Raw genomic sequence first — 23,413 nt, forward strand, 5'->3', positions numbered from 1 at the left:
GAACTGCGTTGCTCTGGAAAATAAACTTGTGCGGTTGTGGTGTGGAAACAAATATTTTGATATAAATAGCCTTGATACTAAGATTGGAGGAGAAATCCCGCTTTACTGAAGTTTTTACAAGACTCAGCAGAATGCGCTATGTCGTAACCTCCTTACCTTCTCGTTTGTGTATGTATGTCTTAACGTACACTTGAATTCTGTAGGATGATGCATGGTTGCCTTGTAAAGCAGGTAGATGTTGGTGCGTGGAAGTCTAGCCATTACCTGAACGGCTCTGTAGCTACCTACCCTTGTGCATGCAGCAGAGCTGCCGAAGAGGAGCGAGGGGTTTTGCCTTCACTTCTGCGGTAGGCAGAAAGCCATCAGATGTGCTGTTGGCATCCATGGTAACTCGTCACCGTCTAACTTGTAGGGCCTCTTGAAGTTTTAAAGCGTAAATGTTTTAGTGTATGTACTTCCCCTTCTACCTATAAAAAAGTAGATTGGATCACGACTACTTGCATTCTGTGAGCAGATCGTTCTTCTATTGAAGGAAAGTTCTGAAAGTACCTACTAGCAACATGAAAAATATCGTGTACAACAGATGTGAAATCAGGACAGTCTTTGAGCATTGAATTTCTTCCAAAAAAGCAAAGACTTGTGTAGAAGGGTTAAAGCAGTATTCAGGCATGTATTCTCTTTGAACCAGGATTGAATTCTGCCTTGGGAGAAATTTTACATTATGAATTGCTGGGCAGAAGCGGCAGTAATTAAAAAGGATGTGTTGATACTGGGAGCGTTTCTTACCTGAAGCGGAACATCCAGGGCAGTTCTAATACTACACTCGCAATTCCTGTGGGCACAGAAGTTGTGACCGTTGTGCCTGCCTGTATGCTTTTCACCCTTCAATAACTTGAGCTTGTGGACTTTGTCACAGTGTATTTGTCACAGCCCACAAGTTTGAAAGATAATGAGGGTAATACGAGCTTTGTGAAAACAGGTAACCATATAGAAAATGGGTTGTATAAATGTTGTGATGTTGGGGAATATTAGCTTGCAATATGAGATAGAAGGAAGTTCACATGGGAACGAGACGTTACAAATGGTCCAAAGGTGAGAGAAGCTTCAGGTAAAACATCTTTTTAAATATTGCTGTCAGGAAACGCGTTTATCGGAAGCCTTAGACTTCCTAGCTATAGTGTTTGCCAAGCTGCTTCTGATAGGAGTGCTGAAAGAAACTGCTGTGCGTTACTGCGCATAGTAGGCTGTGAAAGGGCTCCGGAATGACTTGTTTCAATTTTGAAACCTTTGGTTATATTGCCTTTAAGATTCTGCTTTGTCTTCCGTCTGAAGAAACAGATTTCAGTGACTGTGCTCCAATCTGAAATCTTTAAGTTGTAATGCCATGCTTTGCTATTTTGAGGTTCTAGGAGGTCTGACTTAAAATGTTATTCTTGAAAGCCATCCAGCTAATCGGGTAACCCACTGCAATATCCAGGTAATTGATGCTTTTCATCTCTGATAAGTAATTTGAGGTGTGGAGTGACTCTTTTCTGACATACTACCACCTAGTGAATGTAGAGCGTGATGCTCCGCAGTTGTTGTGGGTGCCCAGTCTCGCAACAAGCAAAGTGCTGCAATGTCAGTGTCATCGCAACACTTGCCAGGGATTTTTTTCGCATGAGTGTTGCGATGATTCATGTGATGGATGAGTGATGGTAAACAAAGATTTAAAATGCAGCTTTGCAGATGGCCTTTTAGAAGTTTGTAAAAATCAAATAGGTGCTCTTTCTCCCCATGAACCAGGAAGGGCCTCAGCACGTATCGCACTTGCCAGAATTGTGTGGAGAGATTAGCCTATTATATAAAAATAGTAGTGCCAAGAGCCCCATTGTGCCTGGCTGTACACAAATAACGTAATATCATGAGATAAACTTGCAGCCGTATCAAAGCTTCTTGAAATCCCAGCTTGTTCTTGCTCTGTGCCTTAGGGTAGACTTCCACAGCCAGGGTCTTGGCACAGAAAGGGTAAAACCGGTGCTTTAAAAGCATCTTCCTAGTTCTGGAATGCATTTACATCTATCTCAAATAGAATCACAGAATGGTTTGGGTTGGAAGGGACCTTAAAGATCATCCAGTCCCAACCCCCTGCCCTGGGCAGGGACACCTCTCACTAGACCAGGCTGCTCCAAGCCCCGTCCAGCCTGGCCTTGAACACCTCCAGGGAGTGGAAGGCTCCCTTTTAGTCACCTTCTGAAAGTTGGGCCTTTTTGGTCCCAATTGAATGTCTAGAATTACTACTGGGTGTTAAATCTTTCTCTTAACCCATGCGACCTGAAATCTCTGCCATTCAGTTACTGGGCTGTTTGGTGCATGGGAGCCTCGTGGAAATAGATGATGCTCTTTCAGGGCAAAGAAGCACTGACCTGGCAACACCTCACCATCATCGGGCTGCGACTGCATGAATAGTTGAGCACTGACGTATTCTTAATCACAAATAGCGTTAATATCTCAGGGGGGAGTTTAGCTTTTTTTTTTTTTAGGGCTTTGAAGTAGTTGTGCAACAAGCCCTTGTTGCCTTGCCCTGGAGTGTTTGACTTAAACTTGGGGCTGTTTCCTGATGCACAGTTTTAATGTATGGGAGGCTATGGCTGCCTCTGTCCTGGCTTTAAATTGCTATTCTAATTTAAGAGCTTTCTATCTCTGTGGGAGGCTTCCCTCCCATTCCCCCCTCTTTAGCTCTGTGTGTGGCTGTGTTCATATCAAATGACTTCACGGATCCAGTACAGAAAAAAGGAGCTGTGGAAGCCTGTGGGCATGCTTGTGTGTTTGACGAGATCGTTCCCCAGGTCTCGTTTCGTGTGGCTGCACAAACAGTCCTGTGAATAAAAAGCCCGCGTCTGTGTGCTTAGATGTAATGCTTAGAAATTTGATATGTGGTTTCAGTACAGGATTACGCTTTGGCCCAGGCAGGAAAATGAAATCTGTAGGATTCACCTTAGTATGTCCTTGTAAAAATGTCTCACCAAGCTGGAATTGCCAGGTCACGGCTGTCACCGGCTCTGTTCTGGGACCGCGTATTTCTCATATCAAAGCCAGAAATGCTGTGGACTTTCTGGATAGTCAGACTCACCAGGTCCTCTACAATAAAATGGTTTATTACCAAAATCACCTTCTTAGTAATCTTTGAAGACCTGTCTCTTGGATGCTCAAAAGTGGTTATAATCTGCTAAATGTGACTAAGAGTTTGTTTAAATGTACTTTTTGTTGTGTAACTAAAGAAAACGGCCATAAAAGGAAGTCTTAATTGCAGCAGGCACTGTTGCAGTAGCATTATTTTGGTATTTTTCTAACCCGCTTTTGACTAGAATAACTGAAAGAAGTGATGATTTATATTGTGTTTTGAATTATATCTAGTGGAAAACCACAATAATCAAATTGTGTGGTTGTTGTAAATTGGCACCGGTTTAAGCTAGAGGAGGATTAGCCTTGTACTGTTATTGTTTGTTCTGAGCATGTTGAATGTGGTGGTGTTGTGTAAGTTTTTTGCATACAGAAAACAAGGAAATAATATTGATAAGAAAACACAATACGGATGCTGGGACTGTTTCACAAGATAAGATTTGGATTTCCGTATATACTTGAATGGGAGTCAATCGTCCTTTTGGGCGCTCGACGCCTGTAGCGTCGTGTCTGTGAGCTGAAAGAAAACAATGAAACGTAAGAGTGACCTGCTGAAAACCACCCCGTGTAATGGAAAGGGAAAGGCATCGGCAGAAGAGTGTCATCTCTCGCAGGGGTAGCGAGAAGAGATGAATAGACCCATTGTCCGAACCAGATTAACTCGTTCTGTAGATTTTAAAGCCAGTTTTAAATAATCTCTGATGTAGAGCTTTGAATTATTACATGGTGGCTCTTATAATTAAAAGCAAACCAGTTAAGCAAGCACAAGGCCAAAGAGTATTTATAAGCGAGTTAATCACCTTAAAACTCACACCTAGTCGGCTCTTTCCTCCCCCCGCCGTATGCTGGGTTGGAAAGGTTGTGGTCTTTGAGTTCTAGTAATTAATGCGTCTAAACCTGAAGCTGTGTACTAGTAGCCTGCTGGCAGCTCCTCTGACTTCTTACAATATGCTTTTACACCTCTAATGTTAATGCTTCTTGCTCTTTATAACAGTCAGATGATTCAGCCATTCATGCCCGTAGCACTTATTTTAATGTAGTATCTTGGGTTTCCTTACTTGTTTACAAACTTTTTGAAGTCTGTCTCCAACATACCATATTCATCATGTAGAAAATGCTCAAGTGCAGTCGTTGCCCAGTAGGTAGGTCCTTCTCTTTCTTGTGCCTCTGAGTGTTGGAGTGCAAACTAGAAGCTCTGGCTAAGCATTACTTAAATGTCTCCTGCGCTGCAAAAACCTGTTCATACCCTCCCTCCATATGTACTTGTTATCAAATACAAGGAAATGCACCATTTTACACCCCGTAATTTACTGCTGCCATAATTGTCACTGATGCAATGGCACCTCTGTGTCTGTCTGCTGTGGTTTGGGTTTTAGTGGTCTTGATCCTCCCAGCCTGTACAGGGTGCAGACAGCGATGGTCCTTAGGGGTTTCCAAGCATGCTCAGGGTTCAGTGCCTCTGGCTGGGACCTGTATCTGCATTGATAACCTCCATTTCCTGATCTCCTCCTTTTTTTTTTTTTTTTTTTTTTTTTTTTTTTTGTGCCTGTATGCTTTTGGGAAGGCATGTCTCCTTTTTAATCTCTCTGGAGCTGAGGTGCTAAAGCAGCCTTTGAAATAGTTTGCCTTGGGATATCGTTCCTTGCCCTGGCTTAGGGGAACTTTCTCAATCCAGCCCATGTTTTGTGGCTCGCAGGTTCTTGAGTTGCGCGATTTCTCTTTTGATGAGCCCTTCTTAGGCAGGAGCTGTGTGGTGCCTTGAAGCTGTCTCCTCTTCCAGCAGATCTGGAAAGCTAAATGCCAGTTCAGGTATTACAGTTAGAGCCTATCTATTAGCTTGCTGTTGCCATGAGGGGGAGGCTGTGCTCCCTCTGGGCTTCGCGCTTTCTATCCCTACCTTGTGCTCATTTGCACTGACCACGTTCACGCTTAACTCGGTCAGAAGTCATGTTTTCTTTTGCAGGGTTGAAGTTCAATTAGGAAAGAGTGTCCGAGCTTGTACGGGGAGGAGGGCAAGACCATGAAAAAGGGAGAAGAGCAAATGAGTTCTCTATTCCCTCTCTTCTCCTTCCTCCCAGGGTAGTAGAATGTTGGTTTGACTAATCTGCAATATGTAAATTCATCCTAATGCATCCTGAATTCCTAAGGAAAACTGCTTGGCCTTTGCTGGGCGCTCTCCTGTGCTAGCTTGCTGCCTGGGCACACTGGTACGAGTTCTAGCAGGAAGGAGGGACAGAAAATGCACCCAGGTATGAGGAGGGTGGGATTGTGCGAGCTCCGATTTACATTGCATTAAGCTTCTCTGTTGCCTCCTGCCACCCGGGCGGGGCGGGGGGAAGCCAAGCACAAAAATATTTGTTGGGAAGGGGTTACAGGCAACACTTCTGCTGCTGCCCAGGAGGTGTTCTGGTTGCTGGGGGATACTGGAGTTATCAGAGATGCTTGAATTTTAGCTGCCAGCAGTGGTTTGCGTTTGCTTTATTTGAAAGGTGGGGGAGAGAGCAGTAAACATTTCTAAGGTTACCAAGAGTCAAGTGTTTCAAGAGCAAGAAAATGAGTAAATCTACAAATAAATGGTCTCCATCATAGAATTGTCTGGGTTGGAAGGGACATTTCAGGTCATCGAGCCCAACCATCCACCTAACACTGCCCAAACCACCACTAACCCATGTCCCTCAGCACCACGTCTGCCCGGCTTTTAAATACCTCCCAGGGATGGCGACTCCACCACTTCCCTGGGCAGCCTGTTCCAATGTGAAAGTAAACTGCAGAACCTTATACCGGTAATTCAGCGGCGAACCAGTGTCTTCTGAGCACTTCTGTGTTTTTTGGGAAGTGCATGGCGTGCTCCCCTTCTTCCAGCAGCACCGGCCCCGCACGCAGGATGTGACCCACACTGCCAAGCGCAGGCAGTTGGGGGCTGTCAGCACCTGGAGTGCGCTTTATTGCCTTTTTCCGCTTCACCCCATTTGTTTAAGCAGAAATGTCCTAAACTTCGCTTGCACGTTTTTAAACTCCCATTTTTTAAAAAAGTAAGCAAACAAGTTCAGTTTGTGCTCAAATAACCTCGACTGACTTGCAATTCTGGACCAGATTTTACTTAATATGTTGGTTTGTTTCCAAAGTTACATCTGTGGTTCCTTCATTTCTTTTCATTAGATCAAGCCTCAGAGGTGCAGGTGACAATGATGCTGACCGAAAGCTGTAAACTCAGAGGACTTCATCACAGGTAAGCTAGGCAGTGTTTTGTTCATAAGCAAAAGCTGTATCTGTGCCAGCTGAAAATACATGTGCTTAAAGTTTCCTAGGGGAAGAGGAAACAATTTTTTTCAGAATTCAGCAACACTTGGTACATTTGAAGGGTTTTTTTTTAAGCCTTAAAGAGCTGAAAGTAGTTTTGTGTCACTTTAAAATACAGAATTCTAGATATGCTGCTTTTTTTCTAGCCGTACAGTCCGTAAAATAAAATAGCAGCAGCATGTGGGAAAATGGGGAAAGTGTTTGGTTTGGCGTTCCAAGCCTCGCAGTGAAATTGGGGTGGATATTCCTTTTGTATATCCTTTGTTATTACAGAAAAAGGTGCTGCAGGCATGTGTGGGTTTACACTGGTTCTTGCACAGACTAGTTGCTAAATGTGCTGGGATCTTAGTGATGATGAGGGTAAGATGCAGGTTGATTATCACTTTAGCTAATTTACTAGTCTGGTTTGTATTGTTCGTAATTTCCTACATGGCACAGAAAAATACGGTGATTGGGTGCCCTCCCACATGGAGACGAGGAAATGCTTTTAGCACTCTGGCACACGTGTGGTCCTGATATATGGCTTCATAACATCACCGAGGGGATTAATTCCTTAAGAATTAATGGCATGATTTTTGGGGTAAGGGCTTAAGTTTTTTAAATTGGTGCCCCAAACAGCTTGAGCTGGTGGCAGTTTTGCAGCTTGGATTAAAGGCTGAGATTGGCCTTAAAGATGTTCATTACTGGCAAGGACGTGGGTAAGAAGAAACCTACACTTATCATCAAGTCCCTAGACTGGTAATTGATCTTTTTTTACTACTAATATGAAGAAAATGAGAATAGTTCAAGCAGAATTATTAGTTCTACAGTGGATTTAAAATCTGCTTTTCTAAGAATGAGTGTAATTAAGACCTTGCCTAAAATTCAGGATTATTTTATTAAGAGGAGTAGCAGGTTCTCGGGGAAACATACTTAAAATTGAAATAAAGTGGAACAACCCAATCTCATCATTCCAAATCAGTTGTTGTCTTCCCTTTTATGAGTCAAACTTTTTTTTTAAAAAAAAAACAAATCCAAAAAGCTTTTCCTCTGTACACAGCCTGTGGAGCTGGGACCTTTATCTTGGTTGAAGGTAGAGCTGCTGGTATGTAGAGCTCATGGGTGTGACACCTGGCTATCAGACTTTGTCAAGGAAGAACGGGAAATAGCAAAGTTCCCTTTTAAAAATCGTAACAGCTCATTGAGACTTAGTAATATGTTTTCAACAGGATATACAGTATTTTTAAAAATTGAAACTATATACAGTTTGTTTCAAGTTTCTACAAATTCTGATGTTGACTCTCTAGGAAGGTGTTTAAGCAATGCAGCGTGGGGGTTATCAGAGCCATAAGGAGGAATAAAACATCTAGGATAGATCTCCTGGCATACTTCTGCATTTAGAGTGCAATTTCGTGTTTAGTTGATTCAAAACTAAAAAAAATCTGCGCTCTCAATTTGAAGTGGATCAAACATGATGTTTTGACCTTTTTTTTTTTTTAAAACCACTATATTATGGAGCTACAATATTTTATATCTATGGTTGCATTTAGAATGATGTGCTTCCAAGTTGAGGATATATCGCTTCTTAATAATGATGACCTGTATTCACAGAAACCTGTTTCAGCCCATTAGGACCAGGGGAAAAAATTGGAGGGTTCTTCCTAATGGGAAAGTACTCAAATATCTCATTTGAAAAACAAAAAAAATATTTACGTCTTCAGTTGTTTAGAGACCTTGTGCACTGCAATTCATAATGCAAGATTAAATGCTTTTCTTCGATGTTGAATTACTTTCACTTAATGTTTTTAGGGATTGAGAAGATTTTTACCAAATTCCAGTTTCATAAAATTGGGAATTTCTCTCCCTGTCTTCCAGGAATCTGCTACCTATCACTCACGTCTGTATAGAAGAGGGAGAGAAACCAATGGTGCTGCTGCCATACATGAACTGGGGGAACCTTAAACTATTCTTGCGACAGTGCAAGCTGGTGGAGGCCAACAATCCTCAGGTATGCGTGGAAATCTGTGACTCGTTGCCCATTAAATTTAGACTTGGTTTGTCATCCGTGTGTGTGAGCCTTCAAAGAAATCGTCGTGGTAGTCACCTGTTCTGTTGTGATAATGAAAGAATTGGCAAGCAGGTTCCCTAGCAAAGGGCTTGTCTTGATTCATACAAGGAAAACATTCCTGCCTGCGTTATCACAGACGTTCAGAGGGCACGAAGCTGAGTTAAAATCTGATTCGGGCAGTAGCTGGTGTATCAATATGTCTTATTTAAAAAAAAAAAATAAAATTAAAAAATAGAGAAGGTGGTATGTAGTTGTGGATTTAAGTCAGAATACGCAGGGGGAAATTGTGTATGGAGAAATTTCAGATTTACAGTTTATTTTTTGGGGATATAATTAATATCCTTATAATTACTGCAGTTAATTATTTTATGGTAAGCATAAAGCACTTCTGTCTAACTTTTACGGTGCTGCTGTAGATTTGTATTAAGTAATTTGTTTAACTTTAGATACTAAAGGAAGTGAACTCTGATTTTATTTCATTTTTTTTCCCTGCTGTGGGTGCCCTTTAGTGTTCATAACTTTACTGTGTTTCACGGAACCTGTTGCATATATGTATTAGGAGAAGTGCGAAGGAAAACGTTTCTAGATGAGAACATATTTTGCATAATTTTAAAAATCTGAGTAAGTGTTTAGTGATGGATGTGTATATGCATTAAAACTATCCCTCATGGTAGGATTACCTTGTCTTTTCTTTTTTTTCAACTTCACCTTGATTTGGCTTCTGTCTTTAGACTAAATCAAGCACAAAATGCAATCTCGTTCCTGAGGTCAGCGTTTATCCCTATTATGTAGCAGATTTCAAACTAGCAAGGGCCCCCTGCCTGTTAATTTACAAGTTGTGATAAACTGTTAGGATCTTTAACTTTGATTTTATTTGTTTTGCTGCTTTATCCGAGTTATAAATCCCTATGCAACGCACTAATATCCCTTTCCAAGCATTTAGGCAGAAATGGTATTTATAATCTGTATTATTTCAAACAGGAGTTGCCTCTCAATAACTAGTTATGACTGTACTTAACTATCAAAAAATGGGACGTTTGGTGTCCTAGATACTCGTTTTAAGATGGAACTTTTCTACAAATACCTAAAGCAAACTCTTGAGTTTCCTGAAATAATACATGGGTATTTTTCTTAGTAAGAACATGTTAACGAAGAAGACAGTTTATTATTTTTTTTTTAATTTAGTATTTGATTTATTTTTGACCCCAGTCTTGCGGCTTCAATGTGGCCACCTACATACTGAAGTTTCTGAAACACTGTAGAAGAGTGAACACGGCGTATAAATATTTTCAAGGGTTTAATTTATACAGGACTGTGAAGTTGTAAAAGTTGATGGAGCTTTTGGTACTAGTTTTCAGCAGTAGATAGCAACAAGAGTTTTGATCGCTGTTTGTGCCCTGCTGCCTGAAAATGAGCTGGTTTCCAGAGAAATAGAAAGTGATAAAAGTATGGTAAGAAGGGTAAAATTGACTGGGTTTGCCTATATTCACCACTAATCAAAGGACAAGCCGTGGAGCAGTGAGGCCGTTGTACATTGGAAACGTTTGCCCTGGCATGTTTAAAAAAAAATAATAAATTAATATTTATAATAACGAGGGTTTGTAAGTTTTCAACAGTGTCTGTAATAAGCTGCTAGAAAGCATCAGCCACTAAAGGTGAGGTGGGGGGCACTAGAACAGGACAAAGCCACGACCCTAGCAGGCGCTGGGCTTGCAGTTTTGCCATGATCCTTCTTCTGTGCCTTTGCAGGCAATCTCCCAGCAGGACCTTGTACATATGGCCATTCAGATTGCCTGTGGAATGAGTTACTTGGCCAGACGGGAGGTCATTCACAAAGACCTGGCTGCTAGAAACTGTGTGTAAGTACTCGACAGGATGGAGTCATTGTGCAGGCCATGTTACCTCAGTAGCTCAAGCTTTCTCCGATTAACCTAATCTCCACTTCAAAATATACTGCTGTTTGGGTGTTTGTTTTTTTTTTTTACAAAAGTTAGGATGAATCGTCGGTACAGTTACTTTTCTCTAAAAATAAGGTGAACCAGAGAGCGTGGCTTTCAAGAAAGCAGAATATCCTCCTCGGGCCCCGCTCCAACAGGTCCATGTCCTTCCAATGCCGGAGGCAGCACTTCAGGGGGGTCTCCCCAGAGCAGAGGGGAGGCAGAGGTCTTCTAGGAATTTCTCTGAACTCTTCAGAGTGATTAGAGATGGAAATTTCCTGGTCTATAAATTTTGAGGGCAATGAACTGCCATGAAAGTGTATAGCAATGTCATAAATAAGAAGGTATGTGAGATAGCAAAGCAGGCAACACGCAAATTGAGCATTTCTATTTATTTTTTCTCATCAAAATGAAGAAATAATTGACAAGATGAAAAAACAGCAAACACCATTTTGTTACAATGTTATTCCTATGTTTTTGTCATCAGATGTTAAGGCAAACATCTTACTCATGTTCTGGTCAGCTGTTTATGAGAACATTGAACTTTTTGAAGTTCAGTACACACTTTTTGAAGTTCAGAAGAGCATGAATTAACACCCCAGAGGTGTGAGAAAAATCAGTAGGCTCAATGTGCTTTTTTGAGTCATCTTTTTTTGATTAACATGAAGTTTCCCTTAGCCAGTATCCTATTTCTGGCAAGAGTCATAATGAATATCCCTTGTTGAGGGGAAGAAATATCTGACCAGATTGCTTGATCAGAGACAAGCTTTTAGGCCACAAATAATATTGGTTGCTTTAGCAAGGTATTACTAGACCTTGCTTTGCTTAGGTCTTTGGCTCGTTGTTGCTACAGAGGTACTATAGCTAAAATTTGTTTAATTGATCTGATAGATCTCCAAAGGAGGAGGAATTAGTTGAAGGAGTTTGTTTGCTTTAACTGGATTTTTATGCACTTGTAAATGTTTGATTTTATTTAATCTAAGACTGCTGATTTTTCTAGTGCTTATCTGTTAGCGTAGAATAAATACGTTCTTTGATAATACTTGATAATCACAGAATAACTGTGTCTTGATCTAGAAGAACGCTAGCGCTTTGAAATGTGGCTAGCGTGATTAGCCTTCCCCAACTAAATCCCAGGTCTGAAACTTATGGTTGAGCATAAATATTTTCTGTAAAACTGTAATGCCAAGTTTGCTAAATGCTTCTGTTCTTTTAAATTAGCATTGACGATGCACTTCAGGTTAAGATTACAGACAACGCGCTATCTCGAGACCTATTTCCTATGGACTACCATTGCCTGGGAGATAATGAAAACAGACCAGTTCGATGGATGGCTCTTGAAAGCCTGGTTAACAATGAATTTTCCAGTGCTAGTGATGTGGTAAGTTGTTTGTTTGGTTTTTTCCCTCTTACATCTTGTAAATGTATTTTTTTGATAACTTTCCCTTTTTTTAGCCGTTGGAGAATTGTGGGACTGAATAGCTGACAGGGATTTGTCCAGAGCAGCATCTACAGACCTGCTTCCTGCACTGGCCGCTGGTGGCGGATGTTTCAAAGGTTGAGCGGGCTGTTCTTGCACGGCAAAATTGTCCTTTGCGTGCTGTTCTCCTTGGTAGCGTTAGCAGAAAAGGCAATTAAATTCAGTGAGCAATCTGTACTGGGACTTGTCTGCTATTTGAATGAACGGGATCCAGAGTCCACAGCGGAGTATTTCAGTTGGAGCCTCTCAGATAGAGAAAAGAGGGGAAGAATTGCTTCCCTTGACCTGCTGGCTACGCTTATGTTAACACAGTGCAGAATGCAGCTGTGCGTTCTGCTCCAAGGGCCTGCTGCTCATGCTTTCAACTTCTTCACCAAGCCCCCCAGGTCCTTTTCTGCAAAGCCGCTTTCTAGGTGGTTGTCCCCAGCCAGCTCATGGAGCTATTCCATCCCAGATGCAGGACTCTGCATTTGCTTTCCTTGAACTCTGGGGTTCCTGTCAGCCCATTTCTCCAGCTTCTGGAGATCCTTCTGCAGAACCCTGTCCTCCAGCCTGTCAACCACTCTGCCCAGGTTGGTATCATCCACAACCTTCTTGAAAGTCCAGGTCGTTACTGAAGATAAGAGTAGTGATTCCTAAGCGGTGCCGCTTGTAGACAGCTGCTAGTTGGACCACTACAGCAATTCGAGTCCAGCAGTGCGGCCACTTTAATGTCAACATCTCACTAACTTGGTATAAGGGTGCTGTAGAAGATGATGTCAAAGGCCTTGCTGAAGTCAAGGTGAACATCCATTGCTCACCCTGTGTCCACTAACGTTCTTCTCAGCAAAGAACTAGTCAGGTTAGTCAGGCACAGTTTGCCGTTGATAAATCCATGTTGGCTGTTCCCAGACACCTTTTATGCTTCATGTGCATGGAAGTGCTCCGTGACATTAGCAGGACCTGATGTTAGACTACCTGACCCATGGTTCCCCAGATCCCCCCTCTTCAAGAGGGTGCTTTTTCTCCGGTTGTCAGCAACTTCCTCCAGTTGCAGTGGCCTTTCAAAGATGATGATGAGAACAGCGTTGCAGAGACTTCAGCCTGCTCCCTTGGTGCCCTTGGATGCATCCTGTCTGGTACAGTGGTCTGGTCTGTGTGGTGCACCCTAAATGTTTTCCTCTGTGGGCATTTCTTGGTGGTTTAACTCTGAGCTTTGGCTTTCCAAGCTCCATCCCCGCATGCTGATGCGTTCTCACTGTACTCTTCAGGCAGCCTTCTCCTGCTTCCGCCCTTTCTTCCCTTCCTTAGTGCCTGACCTTAGTCCGTCCATCCATGATGGCCTTCTACCATGCTTGCTCAACTTCCTGCGCACCAGAATGGACTGTTCTTGTGCTTACAGGAGCTTGTCCTTGAAGATAGACCTGTGATAATTAGTACTAATTAATGGTAAACCACTTGCCCTTACGATCTGTGCCTTCCTGCTAAGGGGATATTTTCTTTGGTAAGGATGCTTTCCTAAACATGGCCACATCCAGGGATTGTAATCTGCATCTTAAAATGTGCTAGTCCAGAAAACTTTTGAAAAGTTCTGGTTGTTTTCTTTTTCCTCATTGCCACGGTCTCCGTACGAGTGCTCAAGCCACATAAACAAAAAAGGGGGGGGAAAAAAAAAAGGAAGGAAGGGAAGGAGTCAGCTCTGCTCCAGAAATACCTCTGTACTCACTGGAAAATGTGTGGGGTTTTGTGTTATACCCAACTGGAAGACAGAACAGGAAATAGAAGTTTCCTGTAAAAGCATGTTTTTATAATACTAAATGGGATTGATTAAATGTTGGTTCTTTTTTTTTTTTTTTTTAAATCTGGAACAGGAAAGCGTTCACTGTTTGCAAAGACTGGACTTGGAAATCAAAGCTTATGTAACACTGGCAGTGAGATGTAGAATTTGATTCGGATGCAGGCACCTCAGTACCATCACCATTTCAGAAAACTAGTGCAATTCAGCATATATTCCACGCTATTGTAACACAGAACTCCTTCTTGCGTTATGTAGGGATAAATCCAACTCAACTTCCAATAGATAGTTGTTAACTTCGCATACGTAGCTGCCTGAGTTTTGCAGGGTGCAAAAATGGACAGTTTTTCTGGGTGTAGAAAATACTGTCTGCCCTCAATGTCCTCTTTGCCTTTACCTGGGTGCTTTTCACAAGTACGGTGTAATGTGTTTTTGTCTATTTGCTAGGACCAAATCTAAGTTATCAATTGCGTGTAACTTCTAATCGGCTGTGAAATCTGTTACACACAATTGAGGTGGTGACAGTTCAGACGCAATTGGCACGTGTTCTGGGCTTGCTTTTTGGATGCGTTTCTTCAAAATGGTTTTGCTGGCTTGAAACATTCCTAATGTGTTCCTTCTCTGCCAACAGTTCTATCCGTCAGCCAAAGCGTAGAAAAACAAGACACGATTCCTGTTGAATTTTAATTCTGTGGGTTTTTTTTCTCTCCGTTGGATATGAAGCTCTGCATCTCTTTATGCCATTTTTATGCAGTTACTTAGGGAATTAGAAATAGCTCTATTCTTAAAGTAGTTTTGCTTGACTCACCCTTTGTTCTAGGTGCACCACCACTTGTCTCTTGGCGTTTTCCTTAACTGCAGATTAGAAGGATGTCTTCCCCTTCCTTCTCGCACTGCTAATAGATGGGTGTTCAGAGTGGGGCCACATCTGGTGATAGGAAGGATGGGGTAATGGCTTCAAACTGAAAGATGGAGATTTAGATGAGATCTCAGGAAGAAATTTTTCACTCTGAGGGTGGTGGGATGCTGGCCCAGGTTGCCCAGAGAAGCTGTGGCTGCCCCATCCCTGGAAGGGTTCAAGGCCAGGTTGGATGGGGCTTGGAGCAGCCTGGGCTGGTGGGAGGTGTCCCTGCCCAGGGCAGGGGGTGGCACTGGGTGGGCTTTAAGGTCCCTTCCAACCCGAACCATTCTATGATCTGTGCCCCTGCTGTTCTAGCTCTGAGCCTTCCTATCAGCACCCGCTGACAGCATCCCTTAGTTAAAGCTTCGCTCAGGGGTTGGGGATTTCTTTGGGTTAAAACTAAGAATCTTTTAAGGCTTGCAGAATTCTGCCCCTTTTTAATAAATCATGATGTTTGCAGCACTTGTAACTTCAGCAGTTGAATCATCAGCATGCAGTATCAGCACCATCTATGTTTTGTCTCTTGGGTCTCTTGATACCAGCTAGTAAATCATTTCACTTGTACTGCACTTGCACATGAATTGATTGATTGGTTTTTCATCACCTTCAGCTCCTTTTGGCAAGTGTTGTCGGCTGAATGTGTTGAATGCTAATCCAGCTGTCAGGTTTACTTAGATGAAATCTTTATTTTTTCTCGTGAGTCCGACTTGTGAGTATATACTCAAAATATGTAGTTGACTTCGATTTAAAAAAAAAAAAATGGTTTCATTCAGTCTGCTCTTCTGAAACTGGATTTCACAGACCTTTTCTGAGGAATTTTTGTAGTGTTTTGAAAAGGTAAAATTATTAATTTTTTTTCAAAACAGTCTTCAATACTCCTTAGATTTGTCAAGTGTTTTGAAATGTCATACTAGTAAAACTCAGTAAATACATGATTTTTTTAGCTCTTAAATCTTAATGCATTAAGATTTTAATTTTAGTTCAACTTAACACCTGTTCTGTGATTCTTAATTGTTCCTATTCAAGACCAAGTATTGTCATGTTGAATGTGGATGTATATATATAGCATTTGTATAAAGCTTTCTTACTCCGTGTAGTCTTATTTATGACTGATGTTTGTGGAATGTCTGAAGGAGCTCCCAAAATTCGGCGTGCTCTGCTAATGCTGTCTGCTGTTTCTTTTTAGTGGGCCTTCGGAGTAACACTGTGGGAGCTGATGACTCTGGGACAGACCCCGTATGTCGACATCGACCCCTTTGAGATGGCTGCTTATTTAAAGGACGGCTATCGAATAGCTCAGCCAATCAACTGCCCTGATGAACTGTAAGTGCATGTTTTTGGAAAGAGAATAAAATGTCTGTTTTGTAACTTGTAATTTTTGGCATGTTGAGCCAGCCTTATCGATGAAAGAGCCGGGTTTGCCTTCCCCTGCCTGTTTATTCTGCCTTTTAGACAAACCCTTGTGAAAGTATTTGTTTGGCTTCAGTGACCTACGTCAAGGAACTCAGGCTAAAATTAAATGCAACTTGTTGTTGAGTTTCGCTTAATCCTGACCCAACTCTTTTTCCTTATTCTGACCCATGGGAGAAATGGGGTTGATTGGGATGGGAGGAGGACGGAGGCAAAGGGCTGGAGGTTTTCATAGAATTGTAGAATGATTTGGGTTGGAAGGGACCTTTAAAGATCATCTTGTTCCATGGGCAGGGACACACAGCTTAGTGTTTGTGGGACTGCTACAGTGGAGGAAGCCACTAGGTTTGTAGGTAGAGGGAATGTCCTTTCTCACAGCAAGACTGTGGAGAAGTACTGTGTGTAATGGGGTTAAATGGAAGTGCTTGAGGTGTTTATTCATCATCCCAACAGTGCAGGAGAATGCAAGAGCACAGGCCCTGCTTTCTGCCTCATGTATTCTTCTAAATCCCCTTCCCATAAAGCTACCACAGAAACACTTTGAACTATGCTTTTACGATAGCAGAGCAATTTCCGATGAGATATGTATTGCTGCTTCCTGGCTTGCCTCTGACTCGTGTCCTAAATCAAACCAGCGCTTTCAGTTGCAGCACATACACTGATCGTTTCAGGTGTCTGTCTTCTGAAGGAATTGTTGAGCATCGTGTATCAGAAGATGCAGGGTTCCTTTTCTCTCTCTAGTCAGCAGGTTTCCTAGCGGCAAATGCTGTTTTTCACTTTCAGGTTTGGACCGTGGTCGCCTGGCTTATGTTCTTACGTCTTCCATCTGTCTCATGCCTTGCAGGTTTGCTGTGATGGCCTGCTGTTGGGCCCTAGATCCTGAAGAAAGACCCAAGTTTCAGCAGCTGGTGCAATGTCTAACTGAATTTCATGCAGCGTTGGGAGCCTACGTCTGAAACTGCAGCAGAAGATTCGATTCACAGATATGGGAGAAGGCATGGCATCCATCTGCAGCTCCATGCATCACTCGGACTCGCACACGTGATGTGTATAAAGCAACACTAAAGGGAGAAAGCACTTCTTCCAAAACACTGTGCCTTAGAATGCTTTAGTAGTCTGAAGTTTTTTGTAAGACCTCTTGATGTTGAATATTTTCTAGATATCACTTTTGCTAAGTTAAATCGAGACCTTTTTATTTGCCATCAGGATTTTTAAAGTGTAGTGATAGTGAACTTAAACACGAGATTTGGATGGACTTTGCACTCTTAAAGCAGACACGTGTTTGTTGTTTTTTTTTTTTTTAAGGGTATATGGAACTGGTAGAAAAGTGAGGACAGGGGAAATTAATGCAAAAGCCACACTGCAGGAAAATTTTCCCCATTTTTTAAAAATGTTGAAACTGAATCTTTCCGACCAGCTCTAGTGTTTGTACTTGTATGTATCTGGAATAGCTTTTTAGTATCAACTTCTTCTATTTTGAGACAACAGCACATTGTGGTTGGATCCACAAGCGGCATCTTACTTTTTTTTTTTTTAACCCATTCACGAATGTTTTTTGGAAAAGCTGGTCTTCAGGACACAATATCCCCTTTTTAAACTGGTAAATGATTATGTAAAAGTGATTCCAGTTTACCTCATACAGAGAGTTGTAAAGGTGGGGTAAAAATGGTGCCCCTGCTTGCAGATAAAAGGCTGATGTGATTTTTGAGACAGTTTTATGTGCTAAATAGAGGCCTTCAGAGAAGCGCCAAAGCAGCCCTCGTGTGGGAGTCTTTCACCTCAGACTTCTAGGTCGCAGTTTCTCTTGTTCAGAAAGGTACTGGTTGTTTTTTATGGGCTTTTACGGCCTGAAATGGGCTTAAATATATAAATATATATTTGTAAAGACACTTGCAGAGTAAAGAATGTTTTTCTATTACATCTAATGTGAAAGCTTGGTCCCTCACATTGCCCCATGTATTAAACGTGCACGTCGGTGGTTGTCGTTGGGCTGGAGTTGGCATGAAGACAAGGTGGATTGTCTGCTTCCCTCCCTGCAGCAACTGGTCCCTGAGACTTGAAATATTGCCCTGCTGCCTTCTTCAACCCAAATATTCATTCCACTCCAGGTTATTTTGAGTTGAACACTACTTAAGAGGGCTGAACAAGGTATTTCAGGAAAACGTGTGGTGATCCGTTGATTCAGCCTCAGTAACTTTCGTATTCTATATATGAACAAAGTTACTTGTAGAGTAACTTCCAGTTCTCCAAATGAACTGTAGGTTGCATCCTCTACACGGTGGCACCAGGAGGCAGGTTGCACTTTATCACAGTGTGGAACATAAAAAATTGCCTTTTGTCTCACACCAGTTCAGAGTAAAGCACCCATAACCTGGAGAGCTTGTGCAACTGCATGGTTGGGAGCATTGTCCTGACAGGCTCCGTGGCAATTGTAGCGTTTTGGGCTGCAAGTACGAGCAGCTGGATTTGGCTGTGTCATGCAGATGTGCAGCTTTTGTTCTTTCCAGAGTTCTGAAGAAAATTAATCCTTTCTAATTAGTACCACGTGAGGCAGAACTTTGTGCTGTCTGTTCTCAGTCTCGCAGGCTGCGCTTTTGCATTGCCAAGCTAAAAGGCAGGAGTTCTCCTGTCTCTGTCCTTTGGTGTTAGTTATCTGGGGGTAGTGAACCCAGTTTTGCTTTATCCTAGAAGGAAATTTCATGTTGTGATAGGCTGTGTTTGCTTGAATGAATTGAAACTGATCTCATTTGGTTGGCTTTGGAGTCGCCGAGCGTGGTGGGGATAGCAGTAAGGCTTTGGTTGTGTGGGCTTCTGTGATCTCTTTCCTTTCTGACCTAGGAAAACTACGTGAAGTCAGTACTCGTTTACCATGATTTGGTTGTTAAAGCCATCAGTGGCAGAGTTACTCGTGTCCAGATCTGTGTTACGATGGGATCTACAGAGCTGTGAGATGGGAAATGAGCCCAGGGTGAAAATGGTACGTGCGTTGTATGTACTTCACAGGGTAGCGTACGCTTCGCTTGGGTGCACTGTAGTTGTCACATAGAAGACGTGTATTTTGCAAGATCTGTTCACATCTGGTATGTATCTGAAGGGACATCTAACCGCTGTGGCCTTAAGGTGGGTTAGGGATGTATGGTGGGTTAGGGATGTACTGCACTTCAAACGGCTCTGCTCAATCAGCACGAGCTGTGGGACCGATAAACTATCTCAGCTTTTCCCATCTATTTCTAATCTGCTCCCAGATAAGTGTGCGCATCAGGAGAGACAGAGAAGTGGTTTAGTGTGGTGTTAAGGTATAGATACAACTATCAATTTTGGAAATTCTAGTTTCATTTAAGCACGCTTCACCTACAGGGGTTAAAGCTAAGATAGGCGTTTTGCTGATAGCAGGGCTACCTAGAGTAGATGCCTTGCAGGCAGTTATTGTATCTAAGATTGCAAGTAGCTTTCACGCTGGCATTTTTCTTCACTGCTGTGTGTGATATATCTTAGCTCCATGGCCTTTTAGGAAAGCTGTTGAGGAGCAGGTCACTGGGGTAGAAGACTGAAAATACAGACTTCCTGGAAGGAGAATGTTATCGGTAGCCTCTACTCTTAAAGTACGCAGAAAAGTTTCAGTATTGAAGTTTGGATTGATCAATACCTGTTACCTGAATACAAATATAGCCCTTCTTACCAAGGTCATGTATGGCATCGTGTTTTCAGGCTGAGAGGCATCAAGAGCGTGTTGATGATAGTCCTCAGGCATACAAGCTCCAGTGGCAGACTTGGATGGAGATGTATTTTGTGTTGACAAGAAGAGGACAAAAGAAGAATGGCTGTTTTGGTCATAGTAAACATGTCAAATGATCTTTTTTTTTAATCTTTTTTCCGCATGTCTGGCTCGGAACAGGAGGTAACAGGGTCTGGCAAAGAGGTACAGACTCTGGACTTGACATGTAGAAAAAAATGTTTTGTGTGTGGGAGAGCCAGGAGATGGGAGCTAAAGAAGAAAGAAACAGCTGAGAAAGCCCTAATCATGTTTCTGGGGAAAATCACAGGGTGGAGGTGGACCAGTCCTCTCTGCACCCAACCTTCTGGAGCATGAATGCTCTTTGCTGATGTCACTGGAGACCTGTGCAAGAGCTGTTTCGCTCAGAGCGCTGATGTTGAAACTCTATGGGAGGTGTTGTGGAGAGGGCTGGGGAAGCAGCTGTCAGTAACCCTCTCGATGGGCTTAGAGACAAAAACGAGTAAACTATGTGGGATGAGAGTGGATTTTGGAAATTATCGTGCTCCTGTATTAAGGAAAAGCAAAAGAGGATTAAGGCAGTAAAGGAAACAGTATGAGAGTGACCCTTGAGAGAGCTAGATGGAGCATGACAGGTAGGTAAGTCAAGGAGGTAAAAGACCAGAAAGCTGTGGTCATAGGAAAGAGGAAACAGGAAAGATTGTGGCTTCCAGGATTTTTTTTTCTTGGGGGATGGGGTGATGCTGGGTGACAAAAAGTAGGCAAGAAGAGGTAAAAAGCAAGAGGTGTTGAGTATTAAGTGCAGGGTGTCATGGGACTCCCCACGGAGGCAGAGGTTGGTTGGGAGAACTTATGATGGAGTAGGGCTCCAGAGTGAAGGAGGGGATCAAATCATGGAGAGGAAGAACAGGGGTAAGAGAGAAGGCTGAGAGCAGATGATTCATCAAAAGTGATGGGCTGGGAGCTGTGGAGGTGCTAAATAAGGGATATGGAGGGCACCTGGGAAGCAATGTGAAGAGGATGGCTGCTCCATGGGCAGTTTTTCCATGGAATGCAAGAGATGCCTTGGAGGATCAAAGCACTCTCCTTGGCTGTCTTGGCCAGCATTCAAGTTCAGGTTCTCTTCTGTTTCCCACTGCAGCCGTCTCCAGGTTTTCAGTGAAGGGGGAGCCTGGTATGGCAAACAGAGGTGCAGGTGAAGATGATGCCATTTGTTTCTACTAGAGGTGACCTTATTTTATTGAAGTGGGTTTTTTTTGGTTTTTTTTTTTTTTGCTTGAGTTTGGCACTATGAATCGACACCCCACCTCAGAGCATTTGTCTGGCAGCCCTTGTGCTAGGATTTGGGAGAAGGTATTCAACTATTTGCTCTGGAAAGACACGTGTGTGGTGTGCTCTAAACTATGCGCGTGGAAAGGGCTTGACTCAGCTGGCGCTTTTCAGAAGCGAGTAGAAATAACTGCTGAGACCGTGGAATTTGTGTAAGGGTATTGAGTCTTGAGCGTTTTTGTGGTAGCTGATGGATATGAATCATTTTGAAGAAAGGGAGGATTTAAAAAAAAAAGAAAAAAGTCCTCTGTGAAAAGAGCGGTATGAGTGCATCAACCGCATACTGCTTGAGTACATTCCTCGTGGGTAACTCTGTACTTGGGGCCAGGTATAAATTTGCCTGTCCCAAAGTCCCATGGTGCCAGCTCCCAAATGCTTGCCTTTGAGAGCCGGCAAATGCACATGCCACACACAAATACAAATGCCAGTGTTTTAAAAAAAAAAAAAAAAAAAAAAAAAAAAAAAACACCAAAAAAACCACCAAAAAAGCCCATAACACCTTGACATGAAAGTGAACCTGCATGAAGGGTCTTCACGCAAGCCTTGCTTTAGTGTTCTGGGAAGCAGCCCTTGGTGTGTTTTCTAGCTAACGCATGGTGTATTTTTTCAACGTGGCATGTGACTCGCAGTGGAAATGGTCTGTGCCTGCCGAATTGCGCGTGTTCAAGGCTGGCTTAACTCAGTTTAAGAAATCTCTGTTTGTCACGTGAACTCCTCTTGGTGTTGGCGGATTGTTACCACAGGGTGTGAGGCGAGTCCAGCCGTAGCCTTTGATCTCAGCGCAGGAATTTTAGTGAGAAGCCATTGGAAGAAATAGAAGAAATCTAATTAAAATAAGAAAAAGGGCAGGCTGCTTACTGAGGCTAGCAGCCTCCTGAGAACTGATGTGAGTGAGGTTTGATCCAAATAGCTTACCAGAACCACAGAGTGCCCGATAAGGAACCGAACTGGCAGCTGAAATCTGCTTCTGCTGCGGGAGTGAGGCTTTTCTGTCCTTGCACGTCCAGGTTCTCGCAGCCAGATAAGGACATTCCTGCAGGCGTTTGGGTGCTCCACGTGGTGATGCCCTTGGTAATTGCTGCTTCCTCCCTGCTAAGGATGTGGAGAACAAATCTTCTCTGTAGGGTGCCGCCTTGCAAATACCAGATTGAAATGGCGTTACAGGGAGGGAATATTTTGGGGGTTGCGGGGGAACATGCTTTTTCTGATAGCTCATCTTGTTCCTTTAAGGAGTGGAGTTTGCCTACTCTGACCTCTAACTGTATCTTGCCTTGGAGCAACGTCTCATGGGTAGTGCTGCTATAAGCACTTGCTAAATGTTGCCTATTTGATAACAGGAAGAGGCTCTGTAGGAGAAGGCAAGGTTTGATTGTAAGATTCAGTGGGTTTGGGGGTCAGTTATTGGCCTGGTGGGGGCTGAGTATAATAGGCTTAGGGCTCAGGAAAGCTTGGTGTGTGTTCCCGTGTGCGGTCTTGTGTTGGTGTCCTCCTGCACCAGCTGACTGCTCCTTTGATTGCTCTGTCCTGTGTTTGAGCCATCTGCTGTCAGCGCGTCCCTTGGCTGGAAAAGGCAGTAACGTTAGTTCTGTCTCCTTCCTTTCATGGCACAGAAGCCGTCCTCAGTCATAACCAAGTGTGGCGCGCTCGCTTCAAGGCTGATGCTCCACTCAGCAGATATCCCTTCTCGGGGCTGCAAGGCAGCTGAAGCAGCCATGCATGTCAGCTCTACGAAAGCTTCAAATCGAAACACTTTTTCCACTAAGAAACCCAAGAAAAATGCGAAGTTAAACAACATAACTATCCCAAGTGTATTTCTGATTCAGCTATTGGCTTCTGTGCATTCCTAGGGTGGGAGAGGCTGGATGCATCAAATAACCCCATCTCCTTCCCTCCCTTCCTCCTGCCCCCCAGCTTCTTATTCAGCTCAGTCCCATCTGTAGGCTCAGCTTCCACCTTGTTTTCTCCTGCTCAAGCGCGATGCGCTTCATTATAGTTTATTCTAGCTCTTTTTTGCTTAGGAAGTTTTAGATCAGCCTCTTGTGTTGTCTCCTGTTGTGTTCCTGTCCCCTGAGCTTTTGCCCTGACGAGCAGGGTCATCTCTGGGAGTGACCTTCCAGGATCCAAGAACTCTTCCCGTGCCTTGCATCCATGTGGAGCCGAAACGCTTTGCAAGCAACCAGAAACCCTGACGCTGCCTGCAAGCAATCCCCTGGCCTGAGAACTCGGGCTTGTTAGTGAGACAAGATTAATCTCGCTGAAACTGTAGTTTGTAAGAGAAGGACCTGTGTGGTGCAGCTCATGTCATCCTGTAGATGACAATGGAAATGGCTGTAATTTATG

At 43.0% G+C, this 23,413-nt stretch overlaps 1 protein-coding gene across 2 annotated transcripts in view; it reads left to right on the forward strand.

Moving 5' to 3' along the window:
• The window catches only part of RYK (receptor like tyrosine kinase), a 64,124-nt gene extending 46,195 nt beyond the window's left edge, over positions 1-17,929 (forward strand). For both annotated transcript variants that reach the window (XM_054206098.1, XM_054206099.1), the window contains exons 10-15: positions 6,322-6,391; positions 8,317-8,449; positions 10,259-10,368; positions 11,668-11,827; positions 15,788-15,924; positions 16,856-17,929. In XM_054206098.1, the coding sequence (XP_054062073.1) occupies positions 6,322-6,391; positions 8,317-8,449; positions 10,259-10,368; positions 11,668-11,827; positions 15,788-15,924; positions 16,856-16,967 (722 nt within the window). In that variant the 3' untranslated portion in view covers positions 16,968-17,929. The remainder of the gene's footprint in view (positions 1-6,321; positions 6,392-8,316; positions 8,450-10,258; positions 10,369-11,667; positions 11,828-15,787; positions 15,925-16,855) is intronic.
• The last annotated feature ends 5,484 nt before the right edge of the window (positions 17,930-23,413 follow it).

The sequence above is a fragment of the Rissa tridactyla genome, chromosome 6 (genome assembly GCF_028500815.1).
Source record: "Rissa tridactyla isolate bRisTri1 chromosome 6, bRisTri1.patW.cur.20221130, whole genome shotgun sequence".
NCBI classification, from domain to species: domain Eukaryota; kingdom Metazoa; phylum Chordata; class Aves; order Charadriiformes; family Laridae; genus Rissa; species Rissa tridactyla.